At 40.2% G+C, this 17,518-nt stretch overlaps 2 protein-coding genes across 3 annotated transcripts in view; one reads left to right on the top strand and one right to left on the bottom strand.

Moving 5' to 3' along the window:
• The window catches only part of UPP2 (uridine phosphorylase 2), a 42,585-nt gene extending 39,758 nt beyond the window's left edge, over positions 1-2,827 (top strand). The window contains exon 7 of the mRNA XM_030849832.1: positions 2,676-2,827. Within this exon, the coding sequence (XP_030705692.1) occupies positions 2,676-2,827 (152 nt within the window). The remainder of the gene's footprint in view (positions 1-2,675) is intronic.
• Positions 1-17,518, bottom strand: part of CCDC148 (coiled-coil domain containing 148) — a 480,287-nt gene that overhangs the window by 169,969 nt on the left and 292,800 nt on the right. The window contains exon 15 of one of the 2 annotated variants that reach the window (XM_060302422.1): positions 8,645-8,754. The exons of the other annotated variant lie outside the window; for it this stretch is intronic. Coding sequence (XP_060158405.1) covers positions 8,645-8,754 — 110 coding nt within the window. The remainder of the gene's footprint in view (positions 1-8,644; positions 8,755-17,518) is intronic. 2 annotated transcript variants of the gene reach the window in all.

Raw genomic sequence — 17,518 nt, 5'->3', positions numbered from 1 at the left:
ATTGCTGCCTTTGCCTACAATTCATTGGAAAACCTTCCTGGAACTCCATTCTGAATCACAGAGGTGGAGCTAAAGCAGGGATCCATGGGGGACCATAGATTTCTAATAATTCAGGGTGGGCTTCAGGAGCCCTGAAACGCTTGAAATTATATACAATATTTTGTGTGTATGTGCATATGTGTATTTTTGTGAAAAGAGGTTGCAGTTAACAACTTTCATCAGATTTGCAAAGGGACCAAAAACAATCAAAGAGTTAGAATCACTGGGAGTTCCTGGTGTGGCCGAGGGTACATTGAGCTTCACGTTAACACTGGTGTGTTCCCATCCCATTGCAGCCTGAGGTCAGTTAGCTGACAACCTCCTTGGTGACAGCTAGGTCACTGAATGCCTCTCTGCAGGAGCCATACTCCCTGCCCAACCTGAGGATTATGGTAGCAAAGCTGTCAGGCTTAACTTTGACAAATTGTTTTGGGTAAATTAGTCCCTTTTAATTGCTTGTGGAAATAGTAATTTTAGACGACAAGATTATTACAGGCTGCTTGTTAATGGGTCCTCTAGCATCAAGAAAACACCACTGAGATCGCGACGACCTGTTCTTGTCCCTCTTTGGCCTCACCCTTGAAATAGCCGGAGAAGACGTTAAGTCAAGTCAGCTCCCCGCTCCTTGACAAGTACAGAGCACGTGTTTCCTTTTATCCTTCTGCCAAGTGAAGGATTAGAGAAGGACTTTCATCTTTTCCCTGCTACCACCAGCTCATGTCAGCCATCACAGACTTGCTGATTATTAACTTGAAAAGCCAAGGAAGTTTCTAGCTCTTCCATTTACTTGTTTACCTGTTGGGCCAACTTGCTTTACAACTGAATGAGTTTTGAATAAACAGGGTACTAGGTGATGAAAATACTTGACTCAGCTCAAGTTGGATATTTTCAATTGCTTTTCAGTTCACTGAACAGGAGGGTCAGTTTGACTGATCTGTCTGCCTTATGGTTTGCCATGTGCAGAGGAGGAGGGATGGGAGGTAGAGTGTCTTCTCAGCAGTTTATGAAGCTGGGAATTGACTGGTTATTTACTAGCTGTGTCCTACTGGGCCATTTTACCTCCCTGAGCCCTCATTTCATCATTTGTCCAAAGGGGATAAAAATAAGAGCTAGCTCATGGCACAGCTATGAGGTCTAAATGGTATCATAAATATCCAGCATATAGCAAGAGCTAAACCAAACAAAAAAGAAAGCATCTATTCTGATTACAGTCCATTTCGCCTTCTCAAATCCAGAAGTCTGAGATAGTGTAGAAGTCAAAGAAATAAATATCACACTCAAACCCAACTTTATCTTCATGACCTCAAAGCTTGTGACTGTAGCTACATCTAATCCCAGATCCACTGAAATCCTTTTTAAAATGATGCAGATGAACATAGAGATTGTGACACTGCTATCAATTCAAAGTGGTTGTCACTGATTTCAATGTGTATAACCACATTCCTTGAAATCAAAGATTTCATGTGAAACTGATGATAAAGAATTTGCAGGGGACCCAATGTCTCTTTCTTGTTCTTGCTGGAACAAACCAAAGACGCCGCTTTTATGGTGTGTTTTCAAAAATGAGAATTTCTTTTTTTTTAAAAGAAAGATGTTTGCTCTTTCCCCCTAGTTTTGTAACTATCACAAGATTTTGTCCTCATTCTTTAGAAACTAAATGCTAATAAATGTGCTCCTTCATGGAGCTGATTCTTAAGCATATCATTTATGCATATCATTTCATTTAAGCATATCATTTCATTTTTTTTTCTCAGATTTCAAAAGAGTCAGTACTCGCCTTTATTGCTATTTCCCAAGGTTAGTGGCCATATCTCTTCTCTATTTACTTCCCTCTCCAGTAGGCAAACTCAAACACTGCACCAAGGAGTAAAATGTCATCTCAGGAAAAAAATGGCTAGCTCTCTAGTTATATCCTGAAGTAAGAAAAGTCTGCTTGACGTAGAGAATGGACTTGAGGACACGGGGAGGGGGAAGGGTAAGCTGGGATGAAGTGAGTGTGTGGCATGGACATATATACACTACCAAATGTAAAATAGATAGCTAGTGGGAAGCAGCTGCATAGCACAGGGAGATCAGCTCGGTGCTTTGTGACCACCTAGAGGGGTGGAATAGGGAGGATGGGAGGGAGACGCAGAGGGAGGGGATATGGGGATACATGTATGTGTATAGCTGATTCACTTTGTTATAAAGCAGAAACTAACATACCATTGTAAAGCAGTTATACTCCAATAAAGATGTTTAAAAAAAGAAAAAAGAAAAAGAAAAGCCTGCTCTAAGAATTGGAAATGGGATAGAAAGCTGGAGGTTTGTGTATCTTGGAATGGCAAAGATCCCTCCTTGTTATTATCTTGAACACAAATCTTTTCTAAGCCTTAATGTAGCCAATTATAGGGGAAAGGAGAAGGGAGAGTGCTGAAAATTATTTCAATTAACTTATTTAGGTGGAGTGTTTGGTGGGAGTCCACAGAAATATGAATTATAATTCATATGGAAGTCTGGAAGCTTCAGTAGATTGCATTTATGGAAAAGGAAAACAACACAAAGTACATGTGCTAGGGACACGGGGGTGTCTGGTTAATGTTTCTATGCAAAAGATAAACCCATTTGTTTGGTAATGGTCTTATTTGCTCTTCTAGCTGCTGTGGTCTGTGTGACACTTCTCAACAGACTTGAATGCGACCAGATCAACTCTCCCCATGATGTTCTGGTGGAGTACCAGAAACGGCCTCAGCTCCTAATCTCCAGATTCATCAAACAGCGGCTTGGACTTCGTGACCAGACATCATAGCTGGGCAGCCCAATCCTTCCCTGCAAGTTTGTAGTTTCAGTCATAATGTTGAAGTCATATATTATTTGTGGCATTTTTATATAGTTCTCATCCACACGCTAAAATCATAATTGAATGATTTTATACAACCCTTTCTCTTAAAAAAAGAATTTATTGTAAAAGAGTTTAATAACTTACATTAAATTAAATTCAAATTTCATTTTAGAATGAGTTAGCTAAGTCAGTCTAATAATTAAAACTGTAAAACTCCTGTACTGTGACATTTGGAGTTTCATATGCAGCATTAATTAGGTTCACATCAAAATAGATCAACCACTTGTGGATACAGTTACCCGTCACTCTGTTTCTGAAACTAATCCAGAAATTCATGTTAGAACGTTGTCAGGCACTTCTAGATGTTGGACAAGTGACAGAAATTGATCATGCATATTCAAAATATTTACAGAAAAAAAGTGTCAGTGTAATGTAGGTCTATATGAAAAAGCTACACTTAGGGAAATGTGACCATACTTCTTTTTTTTCCCCTGCAGGATTTCAGTGCACCACGTAATAGGGTTAGAGCCTTAGGTTTGCCCATGTTTGTGATTTTATCACAAAAAGTAACAACTCTAGATCACACATTGATTTTCAAATGAAAACCCTTGGAAATGCAAAGAAAGATCTTCATTTTTCTTCAGAAATCACAAATGATTAAATCACCTTCTAGCAATTTTTTTTTCTTTTAAGAAAATGCATTTTGAAGAGGCTGTACTTTTTTTTTTTTTTTTTTGCGGTTTGTGGGCCTCTCACTGTTGTGGCCTCTCCCGTTGCAGAGCACAGGCTCCAGATGAGCAGGCTCAGCGGCCATGGCTCACAGGCCCAGCCGCTCTGCGGCATGTGGGATCTTCCCGGACCGGGGCACGAACCTGTGTCCCCTGCATCGGCAGGCGGACTCTCAACCACTGCGCCACCAGGGAAGCCCAAGGCTGTATTTTTAAAATTTCATTTCAATATTAACTTCATAGGCTGAGGAATTAATAACAAGTGAATTTAGACCTGCGTTTAAGATGTTAAAGTCATCCTTTCGTGTGACTTTGAAGCAGGTCTTGCCTGCACCCAACCTGTACCCCTGCTCAGTTTGACCCTCTGGCAGGCATGGTGTCACTTAGAGAATACACCTTGCTCTGTATGAGTTGATGCCTCCTGGGGGGTTCTTCTAAGGCTGATACACTTAAGACTTGGGAAGCATGGATGGCGGAAGGGTGGAGGAGAGCTTACAATCTTGAATAGCATGTAACATTGTGTACATATATTTATATTGTTGTGGCTCAAATAAAATTTAATTCCAACCATGAGAGAGACCTCTTTTGTCTCTTTGTAATCAAAGACAATAAACAATCTCCTGAGAGGAGCATCAGTTTGGGAACTTTTTTGGCAATAGATATGCTTGGAGTGCAATTTTTAAAGTATCCCAGTAATTCACCATCAAATACCAGCATCAGAACTAAAAGTAAGGTAGAATAACACTGAGGTCATTAGTGTGGTTTTCACTGTGTTTCATATATATTTTTAGACCAGGTGGAAACTACTTCAGACTGTTCTCCGTAAGCCTTCAATATGAACTTTTATTTACCTGTTCCTGGAAAATCTTATTTTCCTTTTTATTGAGAGAAGAGGAGAGGTTATGAGAGAGAGAAGAAAGAAATAATCGCAGTCAGTCCTCCCCTCAGCTCCTGTGGAAGGGTGTGTGTATGCGCACGCACCTGCCAGCAACCTGGGACACCTCTTTGACAAATCTGCCTTCCTCATTCCCACATCCAACCAATTGCCAAGTCCTATGAGTTGATTCTCCTAGATAGCTCTCCAACCTGTCCACCAGTGGACAGCCCTCCTGCTCCTCAAGCCAGCTTCCTCCCAGCCCCACCCACAGCCTCCCACAACGCCCTCTGCAGCCTCCTTAAATTACTCATCACCGCTTGCAATTATGTCATGATTTGTGTCTCTATAGAATTAATGTGCCTAGGCTATAAGGCTCATGAGGACAAAGGCTGCATTTGTTTTATTTACTGCTGTACCCCAAGCACCCAAACAGTGCCTGTCTCATTCTAGGTGCTCAGTAAATGTTTGTTAAATGAAGAATGAATCCGCTTCATACATTTCCTTCATAAACTCTCACTAAAATGCCTCTAGTCTTTACGAGACTTATCCTTTCCTTATTCAGTCCCTTGTCATCTCAGCTCTCCTTGGCTGTCCCTCCCAGGACATCTCATTTTACGGGGTGGAAAGTCCTCTGTACCATCAGTGTAGAGTTGTGGTGATGTCTAGAACTTCTTGCTTTCTGCTATAGCACATGTCTTTCCCCTCTGTCAAAACCAAACCCTAGATTCACCTCCTTCAGGAAGGTCTCCAAGTTTAATTCCCCCTCAGTTCATCACATCTAGTTCCCTTAGAACTAGGGTTGCACTAGGAAGATATCAATGTGTCCTCGTTTGTAGGCTATGTGAGAACACTTGTCCTTTCTCATGAACTTGGATAATGGCTGCCCAGCTTGTCTTCATTTGGGAGGCTCATGCCTCCCTTCGACTGCCCTCCTTCTACCCTTCGACTGCCATGGAGTGCTGTCAGATGCAGGCATTCAGTCACTACTCACCTGTTCCTGCGCTAAGTCTGGGAGCCAGCTCTTCACCTCACCTCTAACCCCACCTTCTCCACTCATTCAGTCTCGCCCTCCTAGAAATCTATTCAAGAAACAGACAGGCTTGCAAAAACTCTTCTGGTGATTTCTGTGTATGGGTGTTGCATGTATTTTTGGTGTGTTTTTTCTTTGTTCATTCATTCATTATAAATCCATATCTCTCCCTCTTCCCCAAAAGAATCAGAGACAGTTTACAAGGATAAATAAAAGCACATCAAGATAGTACAAATTAGACCTAAGTGGGAAAGAAAAAGGAAAAGGGAAGGGAATGGGCATCATTGGCACAAAGCCTGAAGCTAATACCAAGATGCATCGCATACAGTCTATGCACCTGCAGACAGGAGGCGCTGAATTGGCTCTGGGCTGCCTAGCAGCTGCTTCATAAAGAGAAAAATTTTACAGCGTCTCTAAGACAAAATGTGAACTAATCATCAGAAGAAGAACAACTAGCCGTGATTCCAAGAGGCCAGAGTGTAGTGTAGTGTAGTGGTGAGTGTGGGGTGTGGGGTGTGGAAGGGGTGTGTGTGTCAGTGCCTTTACTCCAGGTGGCTCTCAACACTGCTGCACGTTAGGGTCAGCAGGGAAGCCTTCAAAAACCACCATTTGGGGCCCCATCTCAGACCAGCTAAATGAGAATCTCTGGAAGTGGGACTGGGAAACCCTATTAAAAAAATTTCCCCTGGTGATGTGCAGCCTGGGTCAAAAGGCACTGATTTAAAAGAATGAAGAGTCTGGGAATCTGGCAGGCACTCCTCCAGCTGAACTTCTAGAAGTCTTTCAATGGTGCCTCCATGGGACTAGTTATATAAAGGTCAAGCTCTTTTACTTGACTCTTACTCCTCAACAAGAACAGTATCTTTTTTCTCTAACTGAGGTATAGTTGACAGCTAAAATGTATACATTTTCAAGTGTACAATATGATGACTTGATAATATATACACATTGTGGAATGATTACCACAATCAAGTTAATTAACACATCCATCACCTCACATAGTTACCTTTCATGCAATAGCCAAGCTATGGAAACAACATAAGTGTCTGTTGACTGATGAATGGATAAAGAAAATGTGTTATATATATGTGTGCGTTATATATGTGTATGTATGTGTGTATATATATATATATATATATACACATACACACAATGCATTGTATCTATTTATAGATAGATAGATACACACAATGGAATATTATTTATCCATAAAAAAAGGAAATCCTGCCATTTGTGACAACATGGATGAAACTGGAGGGCATTATACCAAGTAAAATAAACCAGACAAAGACAAATACTGTATGGTATTACTTACATGTGGAATCCAAAAAAAAAGTCAGATTCATAGAAACAGAGAGTAGAATGGTGATTACCAAGGGCTGGGCGCAGGGAATGGGGAGATGTTGGTCTAAGTGGTCAAACGGTACAAATTTCTAGTTATAAGATGATAAGTTTTGAGGATCTGATGTACAGTACGGTGACTATAGTTTAACTCTGTGCTGTACACTTGAAATTTGCTAAGAGTAGATTTTTAGCATTCTCACCAAAAAGAGGAATATCTTAACCATTTTATATCTCCAGCAACGTGCACAGTGCCTGACACAGTAAAAGTGAATTAATTATACATATTAATATATTTATATATATTGTTATGGATTAAATTTTTGTGTTCCCCTCACCAAATTCTTATGTTGAAGATCTAACCCTCAGTGCTGCTATATTTGGAGATAGGGGTCTATAAGGAATTAGGTTAAATGAGGTCACATGATGGGGCCCTGATCTGATAGAATTAGTGTCCTTATCAGAAGGGACACCAGAGAGCTCACTCTCTTTCTCTCTCTGTACACATGTACTGAGAAAAGTCCATGTGAGGATGCAGTGAGAAGGTTGCCATCTGCAAACCAGGAAGAGAGCTCTCAACCGATATGGAATCAGCTGGAATCTTGGTCTGGGACCTGTAGCTTCCAGAACTGTGAGAAAATAAATTTCTGTTGTTTAAGCCACTCAGTCATTGTTATTTTGTTATGGTACCCACAGCTAAGACATATATCATATATATGAATTACACACGTGTGTGTGTACATATATAAACAAAACCCAAAAAACAAACAAAACCACAATCAATCAACCAATTAAAGCAAATACATAGCTGACTACCTGTCAAGTTAATTTTGCCCAAATGTTATCCCTTGACCAACCTTTCCAAGTAACATGTGTATATTATTCAGTGTAATTTGCTATGTGTAATTTGCTACAGCCAGACCAGTTCCTCTGCTCCATGTTTCACTCCCAAACACACTAGACCATTGACACACAACACAATCTTAGTAAAACACAATCTTTGGTCCAAAATACACTCAATAACTTCTCCTGGTTCATTTTTATCCAGTTATAGAATGTTATTTAGTGCTTTGCACCCTGTAGGTACTTAACAAGGACTACAAACTATCAACTTCAGAAATACAACAAAGTGAGTTTAAATTTTATATCCTTCTTTTAAAAACATAGCTCTTAACATTTGGGATTCATTTTGGAGACTGTTGATAAAAATCTATGGACCTGCTCAGCAGAAAAATGCACATTCACATGTATACCCCTGAGTTTGCATATAATTTCATGGGTTTGCACACTTTCCTTGGGCTGAGTCATGGCAGGATACCTGTGTCCCCTACCACAGGCCACAGTCCCTCTGGATGTCCCTAGTCATACTGCTGTCCTCTAGGTTCTGGTTATTGCTCCCTTCCAGACCCCTCACATCAGGGCTGGTAACAGCTGTTCCAGCTACACCACCCTTTGTTGTTCCCTAAATCCTGCCCACCCCTTTGTGGATAGTCCTTTCAGGAAATTCTCTCAGTTCCCCAGTTTAATTGTACTATCTGGTTCCTGCTGGGATCCATTAATACAGCCTCCAAAATACATTTGGGGACCAAAAACCATTCAGAAAAATGTAAGAAGCTAAAGTCATTCTATATGCAGATCTTTCAATTATAATTCTTTTACTGCAAAACAGAAGTTAGTATTTTTCTTCTTAACTGCTAGAGCACTTTAAAAAAAGATATAACACTCTATTCAAGAATGTATGCTTGTATTTAAAATTCTCCTGGAACTCTCCAGGACTTGCAGCTTGAAAAACATGGTGTTCAACTTACACTTTCTTGGCTGGCTGCTGGGCATCCCATGTATGATAGAATTGAAAGCTTGAGTAAAAGACAGATAAATGGCCTCTATTGCTTGCCTCCAAGCTACATGTTCCATCACCCTGTCATGGAAGGAAATTAAAATTGTCTGACATACTGAGTTTCATAAAGCCACCCTGTTCCTCTCCAGGATCCTGTGTGCCTCTAGATGTCTATACCATAAGTAGATTTTTTGAGGACTTGATCTACAATCTTCATCTCAGGATCAGAGCTTAAGTAAATGCAATCCTTAGTCATTAGGGTCTCTCTTTGTTCTTTTTAAAAAATAAAGAAACTCTATAAACATTTCTTTCCTCAGTCCTCCTGGACTTTCTCTATCTCTTAAGAATTCTAAAATATTGGCCAGTGGGGGTCTACCATCCAATGTCTCCTAAGATGAAGAACTAAAAATACTTATAATTTGCAACCTGCTTCATTATTTACTCCTCAAGGGTTTTCCTCATTTCTTTCTTTCTTTTTTTTTTTTTATCGGTGCGTGGGCCTCTCACTGTTGTGGCCTCTCCCATTGTGGAGCACAGGCTCCGGACGCGCAGGTTCAGCAGCCATGGCTCATGGGCCCAGCCGCTCCGCGGCATGTGGGATCTTCCCGGACCGGGGCACGAACCCGTGCCCCCTGCATCGGCAGGCGGACTCTCAACTACTGCGCCACCAGGGAAGCCCATTCCTCATTTCTTATTTGCTTTTTCACTCCTCCTAAATAGGTGTTGCTCAGTCTGGAATCAACTTAACATTTATTTTTCTAAAAACTGAGCATAGCAATTTTAACTTGAGAATAAAAGCCCACCATTAAATCACCTTTTCCCCTGAAACCTTAAATATGATTTGGACATTATTTTTATAAGTATAACATAGTTTAAAAAATCATCAGGCAAACAATCTAGAAACCAGTATCATCTAGTTTGTACAGGATTAGTCAAAAATTACCCTCCAGAAGGTAGTAATTTAAGATTGTGTCTATTTATTTTCTAAATTTCTAAAATTTCTTAGAAAATCTGTTATTCTCTATAGTAACTTAATCATTAACATTGTGAAGCACTGGGGACATTTCAGAGTTACAGAAATCATCTGAGTAATCTGATTTTGCTCTCTCCTCTGTTAAAAAAGGAAGTACAAATCCTTAAAAATCTGGATTCTTCTTTTCACTTCCATATCACTTTCTTTCTTTCTTTTTTTTTGTGCGGTACGCGGGCCTCTCACTGCTGTGGAGCACAGGCTCCGGACGCGCAGGCCCAGCGGCCATGGCTCAAGGGCCCAGCCGCTCCGCAGCATGTGGGATCCTCCCGGACTGGGGCACGAACCCACGTCCCCTGCATCGGCAGGCAGACTCCCAACCACTGTGCCACCAGGGAAGCCCCAACTTTATTTCTTCATCTGAGTTTAAGGTCCTTTGCATTTGCACTTCCTCCCGACATTGTAACCAACAGGAACCAATGATGGGGTAAACAAAATGTTACCCATGTCCCACTTACTCTGGGTAAATAATCAGCAGTGGACACGAATCTACTAGCCAGATCTGCCTCCTACACTGCCTGGTCCTACCTTCTCCTTCCTTCCCCTTGGTCTCCAGAGGTCACACCTATTCTAGAACTGGTTCCATGATTGATTCAAGGTTGCAGTGCCATGGACATGCTCTAAGTTAACATGTAAATGATAGAACAAATATATTGATAAAGGACCTACTTTGCACAAGTCACAGTGCTAGGTGTTGTGGGAAAGCAAGACACAGTCACCTCCTTTAGACAATTCCCAGCCTACTAAGTTTGAGGCACTAAGGCAAATGTGTGGATAACTACAATTCAAGGATAATCTGATAAACTTGAAAAGAGAGGTGGAAATAAAAGTGTTCTAAGGACTTACCAGGGGAAATGATTGAATGGAGATGGAAAAATTTGAAAGGGTTCCTTGGACAAGGTGGATATTTGAGATGAACTTTATTTAAGGGCCATAATTTTGAAAGAAACTCTAAAGCAGGTGTTGCCATCAAAGGAAAAAGCATGAAATAAGACAAAGGAGGACAATACAGGACACATATAAGAATAGTAAAGAATCCTGTTTTGCTGGATCTGGAAAGGTGATTTGGGGTTCTATTATGTGAGGCCCTAAAAGTCAGAGTAAGGAGTGTGGACCTTATTCCCAGGCAAAGGGAAGTGGCTGAAACACATAGAGCGGGACTGATTGGCAGTCTGAAGGGGTAAGAGGAAGGAGGAGGAGTAAGGCTGAGATAATTACTGGTAACAAAAATCTGTACCTGGTGTAGGTGACCAGGACGTGACTAGCTCCCTCTCACAGTAGGAGGGCACATCTCACAGGGCAGAGATGGAGTAAAGATAAGCTGGGGCTGTCAAAGACATTGCTTTCTTGTTAGACTAGGCAGCTCCCCTACTGTGAAGGTCTGTGCCTTCAAATTTTCACCTAATAAGTTAAACAGCTTACGTACTTCAGAATAAAAATTCCCTTCTCATGTGAAGATAATGTGCTTCCAAAGTCTTTCTTTTGCTAAAAGGCTAAGGAAAGTTCAAACATGACAGAGCCAGAGCAGTAGCTGTGGGAGAGAGTGGCATTTAAAGGGCTGATGAGTGAGAGATGTCAGCAGTGATCTCAGTATCTATTTAGATAAAACTCCTTATGGCTTTGTGGCTAATAAAGAATCTTCTATCTCCCAGAGGATATATGTAAAGGCTCGACTCACAGATGTAGAGAATAAACTGGTGGTTGGGGGGAGGTGCAATATAAGGGTGGGGCAATGGGAGGTACAAACTGTTAAGTATAAAATAGGCTCAAGGATGTATTGTACAACACAGGAAATATAGCCAATGTTTTTTAATAACTGTAAATGGAAAGTAACCTTTAAAAATTAAAAAAAAATTTTAGGTAAACCAAACAAAAATAAATAAATAAAATTTAAAAATAAAAGTAAAGGCTCAATGAAATCCTGTCACATGCTACAACATGAATGAACCTTGTGGACATTATGCTAAGTGAAATAAGGCAGACACAAAAGGACAATTATTGTATCTAGATAGTCAAATTCAAAGAGAAAGAAGTGGTTATGAGGGGCTGAGGGAAAGAGGAAGGGAGAGTTATTGTTTAATGGGTACAGAGTTTCAGTTTGGGATGGATAGTGGTGATGGTTACAAAACCATGTGAATGTATCTAATGCCACTGATTTGTACACTCAAAAGAAGGTTAAAATGGTAAATGTTATGATAAGTATATTTTACTACAATAAAAAGTAAAAGCTCAATGAGGTCTGTATTGTGGTTTTTATAATACCAAATTCTAATTTCCTAATTTTTGGAAAGAAAGTTCATGCGATATGGCCTGATGGAATCACGCCTGCTGGTTGGCAATCTACATGGGCTTCTGTGTTCTACAGAAGGAGTCACACTGGCTCTAAGAAGCTTGCTTGGTGAGTGAGAAATCAGAGCAAGGAGCTGGGTATGGTTATGATTACCAGTAGAGAGACTGTTTTGCCTAATATTCTCATCTTCAATATAGGAATATATCTACCAAAGAGGCCTGAATCTTTGTATCAGCCAGTCTGGGCACTCTTCCTCAAGATAGTATAATTAACCAAGGTTATTTTTCAAAGCACAGTTTATCAGAGTCAGGAATGCAGTAAGAGAATATGACTAACACATCAATAGCTATCAGAAACAATGATGAAATCTAAAACACTCAGTAGAGAGAAGAGAAGAAGAGCAAAATCAGGAAATATTCCTATAGGATCAAAGTCTGTGATGCTAAAATGACTGCCTGCAACAACCCAATATGCATTGCCCTTGGTACAAATACTTTGGCATCTCAATGACAGTAAAAGACCATTTAATAAGGCTATTTATCTTTTCAGGTTGTCATAGCACATATGGGACTCTCTAGGATCGAAATATACTACCAGGGAAGGAAAGAAACTGGTATGAAGTGGGGGAAGATAATAAGATGAAAAATGAAATATTGAGAAGGAAGGGGACTAGTAAGGAAGGAAGACAGTTGTGAAATAATGTTGTGAGAAGAAAGTCTACTGAGGGTTCTGCAAGATGGAGAGCTAACATATCCCAAAGCACCGGAAACACCTGCAAACGCTGCATAAAACATTTCTGGAAGAGAATCAAAAGATGCTAACAGGAAGGAAGAAACTTAAAGCCAGAGTAGTGACCTGACAGCCTGGAGGCTTGGAATTAAAGTTTACGTAGACACATTTTCGGTGAGGTGTTGGGACTAAGACTCAAGAGAAAAAAATCTGCCCACCTGCAGAGGAGACCCTAGTAAATCTTGTCTGCCTCTGTCTAGGCAACCTGTGGGGGGAAACATGTAATTCCCTGAGAGATACAAAATCCATGCTTGATCCTTACTCGGGGTTGGAGTTTAAATTTATATTGCATTCCAGGAAACCCCATTTCAAAATACAAACAGAAAATTAGGTTATGAACAGAGATGTCCCTGGCACTCCTGGCATAAGTAAAAGCAAAACTACATGGTACAACAGACACAGACAGGTGGCAGGGCATTTTCACAAAATATTCAGCCTCATTGAATATGAGGCTCATGATAAAAAGTCACAGAATAAGTACGTAACAATTTTTGTGTGAGGCACAGTAAACGGTCATAAAATACAGGAAGATTATATTCAAGAATTTGAGTTACTAGATGGGATATAGAAAGTGACTACCAAAGAGAATATCTTTAAAATTATTAAAGCTGTAACAGAAGTAATTGAAACACAGAAATGAGAAATGGAAAAAGACTGCTTTGAATGATGTTGATGATGATAATAATAATAGCACAGCACTGACCACTTTTCTAGATGCTTTGCAAGGAAATTTCCTGACAGGCCAGTAGTTAGGACTCCTGGCTTTCCTCCTGCCAAGGACGCAGGTTTGATCCCTGGTTGGGGAACTAAAATCCCGCAGGCCGTGGGGCATGGTCAAAAATATAAACAAATTTTAAAAATAAATAAATAAAATAAATTCCAATTTTAATTTAAAAATGCTTTGCAAATACTAATTCATTTAATCCTCAAACAACACTGTTATATTGTGTTATGAGGTATTATTATTTTACCAGTTTATAGATGAGAAAACTGGAGCACAGAGAGATTAAGTAACTTGCTCCAGGTCACAAGTCTAATAAGAAACAGAGCTGAAGTTTGTACAAAAACATTCTCTATCCAAATGTCTTAGTCCATTTGGGCTGCTATAACAAAAATACCATAAACTGAGTGGTTTATAAACAACAGAAATTTAGTTCTCTCAGTCTGGAGGCTGGAAAGACCAAGTTCAGTGCCAGCAGATTCAGTGTCTGGTGAGAAGCCATTTCATGGTTCATAAATGGCCATCTTCTCATTGTAACCTCACATGGCAAAAAGGGAAAGGGAACTATCTGGGGTCTCTTTTACAAGGGCATTAACCTGATTCATTTGGGCTATACCTTCATGACCTAATCACCTCCCAGAAGACCCATCTCCCAATACCATCACATTGGGGGTTAGGATTTCAACATATGAATTTGGGGAACACAACTTTCAGTCTATAGCACCAGAGTATATGGTCTGAACCACCATACTAAACCAAGAACCAGATTTTACTTCCAAATAAAATGTAAAATTTCAAAACATTTAAAAATTGGAAAATTACAAAAATGAAAAAATTTGTAATTGTTAAAGTTCAGTGGATGAGTTAAATAGAAGATTAGGCACAGCTGAAGAAAGAATTAGTGAACTTTAAAATAGAACTGAAAAAACAACTGAGAATACAGCACAGAAATAGAGATGGAAAATATAAGAGTAAGAAGCATAAGAGAAAAAAATGAGAAGATTTAATAAATTTCTAAAAGAAGTTCTAGAAAGAAAGAGTACACAGAACAATAAAGAGACAATATTCAAAAACATAATGATTAAGAAATTTCCAGAATTGGTAAAAGACATAAATATTCGAGAAGCACAATATAAATAAAGGCAAATCACACATGGAAATATTGTAGTAAAGTTATCTAAGAAAACTAAGAGAAAATGTTAAAAGTAAACAAAAAAGGAAAGAGAGGGGTTCTCTACAAATGAACAATTTGATTGATAACACACATCTCAATAGCAGCCACAGAATCTGAAAGATCCTAGATTATCTAGGACATTATATCTTTAGAGTCATGAAGAAAAATATTGTCAACTCAGAATTTTACACCCAGGTAGAATATTATTCAGGCATGAATAATAAAATAAAAACTTTTTTTTTTTTTTTTTTTTTGCGGTATGCGGGCCTCTCACTGTTGTGGCCTCTCCCGTTGCGGAGCACAGGCTCCGGACGCGCAGGCTCAGTGGCCATGGCTCACGGGTCCAGCCGCTCCGCGGCATGTGGGATCTTCCCGGACCGGGGCACAAACCCGTGTCCCCTGAATTGGTAGGCGGACTCTCAACCACTGTGCCACCAGGGAAGTGCAAGAACAACTAATTGAAAGATGTATTTCCGAGGGGAAATGAGCTCAGAAGAATGTGTAGAATGCAAGAAGCAATGGTGAGAAATGAAATTGGTAAAAACTGACTGAAATATCAATTTGGGGGATTAAAACCCAGAACTAGATAAAATTAAAATGGAAAACTGAAGTGTGATCAGTGGAGCGTCCTACAGGCCCACCATCACTGGGAGGAGAGTAGAGGTTGCAATGACACTAGACTTTATTAAGTTACTTGTGCATATTTAAAATATAAAGGCTACTGTCCACAGAACAGTAGTTAAATGTTGAATTTCCAAACAATTGAAAGGGAAACGATAGAATAAAGGAAAACTTGATTAATGTTGTAGAAGGAAGAAAGAGGAAGAAAAAGAAAGATTAGAAATAGCATGATAAATAGAAAATATAATATAGAGTGACTAAAATAAATTTAAAGATACCAGTAATCATAGTGAATGTAAACTAATTTAATTCACCAGTTAAAAGGCAGAGACTATCAGATTGAAAAGTAAAACAAAATCCAGCTATATCCTATTTATGGGAGAACTTCTAAAACATAATACTGAAGATTGACATTAAAGAGATAGAAAAAGACATACCAGACTTCTGTTTCCAACGGGATGGAGAACTAGGTTTTACAAAACTCCCTCTACCACCCTGAAACACCCAGATCTGGATAAATCACACAAAGACACTTTAAAACATCTTATTAAGCTCACAAGAAATAAGGGGAAATCCTTAAGAGAGAGAAAACACAAAGAGTAAGCCCATATCCCAGAAGCAGATGAACACACAATACAGAAAGTGGTGCTTCTCTGGGTCAGGGGTCAGCAAACTACAGTCTGGGAGCCAAAATCGCCTCTCCTGTTTTTGTCAAGTCTTATTGGAACCCAGCCAGGCCCAGTGTTTACATATTGTCTCCGGCTCCTTTTGCACTACAACAGCAGAACTGAGCAGTTTCGACAGACATCATATGACTGGCAACGGTGAAAATACTTACTATCTAGCCCTTTAAAGAAAAGTTTGCTGACCTCTGTTCCAGGGGGCAAGAGTGAGGAGGCATGGAGTCAGGTGTAGAAACCAAAGCCCAGGCCTTTAGTCTGTGCACAGTGAAGGAGGTGAAATGGAGACTCCCCACAAATAGGACACTTGAAACCACTTCACTCTCTGTGAAAGAACAGGTTGAGAGAAAATCTGACTCTTTGCAAAGGGTACGGATGAGGAGAGCTGGCAGCCTGCGGCCCTGCTGTAGCTGGGGTTACTCAGTTTGGCGGCCATGGCCTGAACTCATGCTGCCTCCCAGGCCCACCACAAAAGCAGACTGCCAGCTCAGAGGCCCACTTCCAAGGGCATTTCTCAGCACCTACCATCTGTGCTCTAAATGAGGTGTTAGCAGTATTTCCTCTCTGCTGTGTCTGGGGTTTTTTTCATTCACTATGGTAGTCTCCTGTGTGGTCCCAGTTAATTCCCCAGGTAACATTTATGTTGATGTTGGTGTTCTGGTTACAAAGTTGCATGGGTTTGGAGTGGTTTGTCTCTAACCCCAGCTTGCTTGCTTGCTTTCTGCTACTTTTAATGCACAATATTACAGCATGTGGGTTTTTTTTTTTTTTTTAATATACATACATCACCGTTCTTTTTGGAAGACCTGAATACAGTAGAAACAACTAAATGTAGATGCTTCAAATTGAAATATTAAGTTTCATTTAGTAATGTGTTTGGATTTATTTTTTAGCAGAATGATAACACTAAGAACTATTTTTTTTTTCTTCTAAATCTACATTTAGACTACCCTATGCCTGAACATTGTCCTTGTTCCTGAGTGCTCTGTGTATTCTTGCCTAGGTATTTGCTTATAGGAGATTTGGGGCAGTGACTGAACCATGACCAGAAGGTATGGGGTTGGACCAGTGTTCACAGCATGCTGGAGAAGAGACTGGAAAGTAACAGGTTGGGATTGGTGCAGTGAATTCTTGGTGTACCCAACACAGTGTTGTTCAATAATGAATAGTTCATTGAAGAAGGCACTGAGTGCTAGCTTCTGATGGGTACTTTGTGAGCACTTGGGGCAAGTCAACCCCATTGGGAAGGGATGGATTTTTCACTTTTCTCTGCATCACCTCCCCACAGCCCTCTTTCCTTACCCCCATCAGTAGTCCTGGAAAGACTCTAAAGGGGTAGAATCGTTTCATCCCTTGGGGATTGAGATTGTGGGAGGCTGGCCTCTAGGTGGAGGAGGCACACAGGTTCCCTCCTGGATGTAGGCTGGCCGGCCACTACCACATCATGGCACACAATGCCAAGGAGAATGGTGGCTGGTGGGAGACCTGTGGAAGAGTTGGTCTCTGATCACAACTAGTATATTCATTCCTTATTTCTCTG

Source organism: Globicephala melas, chromosome 7 (genome assembly GCF_963455315.2).
Source record: "Globicephala melas chromosome 7, mGloMel1.2, whole genome shotgun sequence".
Lineage (NCBI taxonomy): Eukaryota > Metazoa > Chordata > Mammalia > Artiodactyla > Delphinidae > Globicephala > Globicephala melas.
The sequence above is the reverse complement of the archived record's forward strand: the minus strand, read 5'-3'. Positions and strand labels throughout refer to the sequence as shown.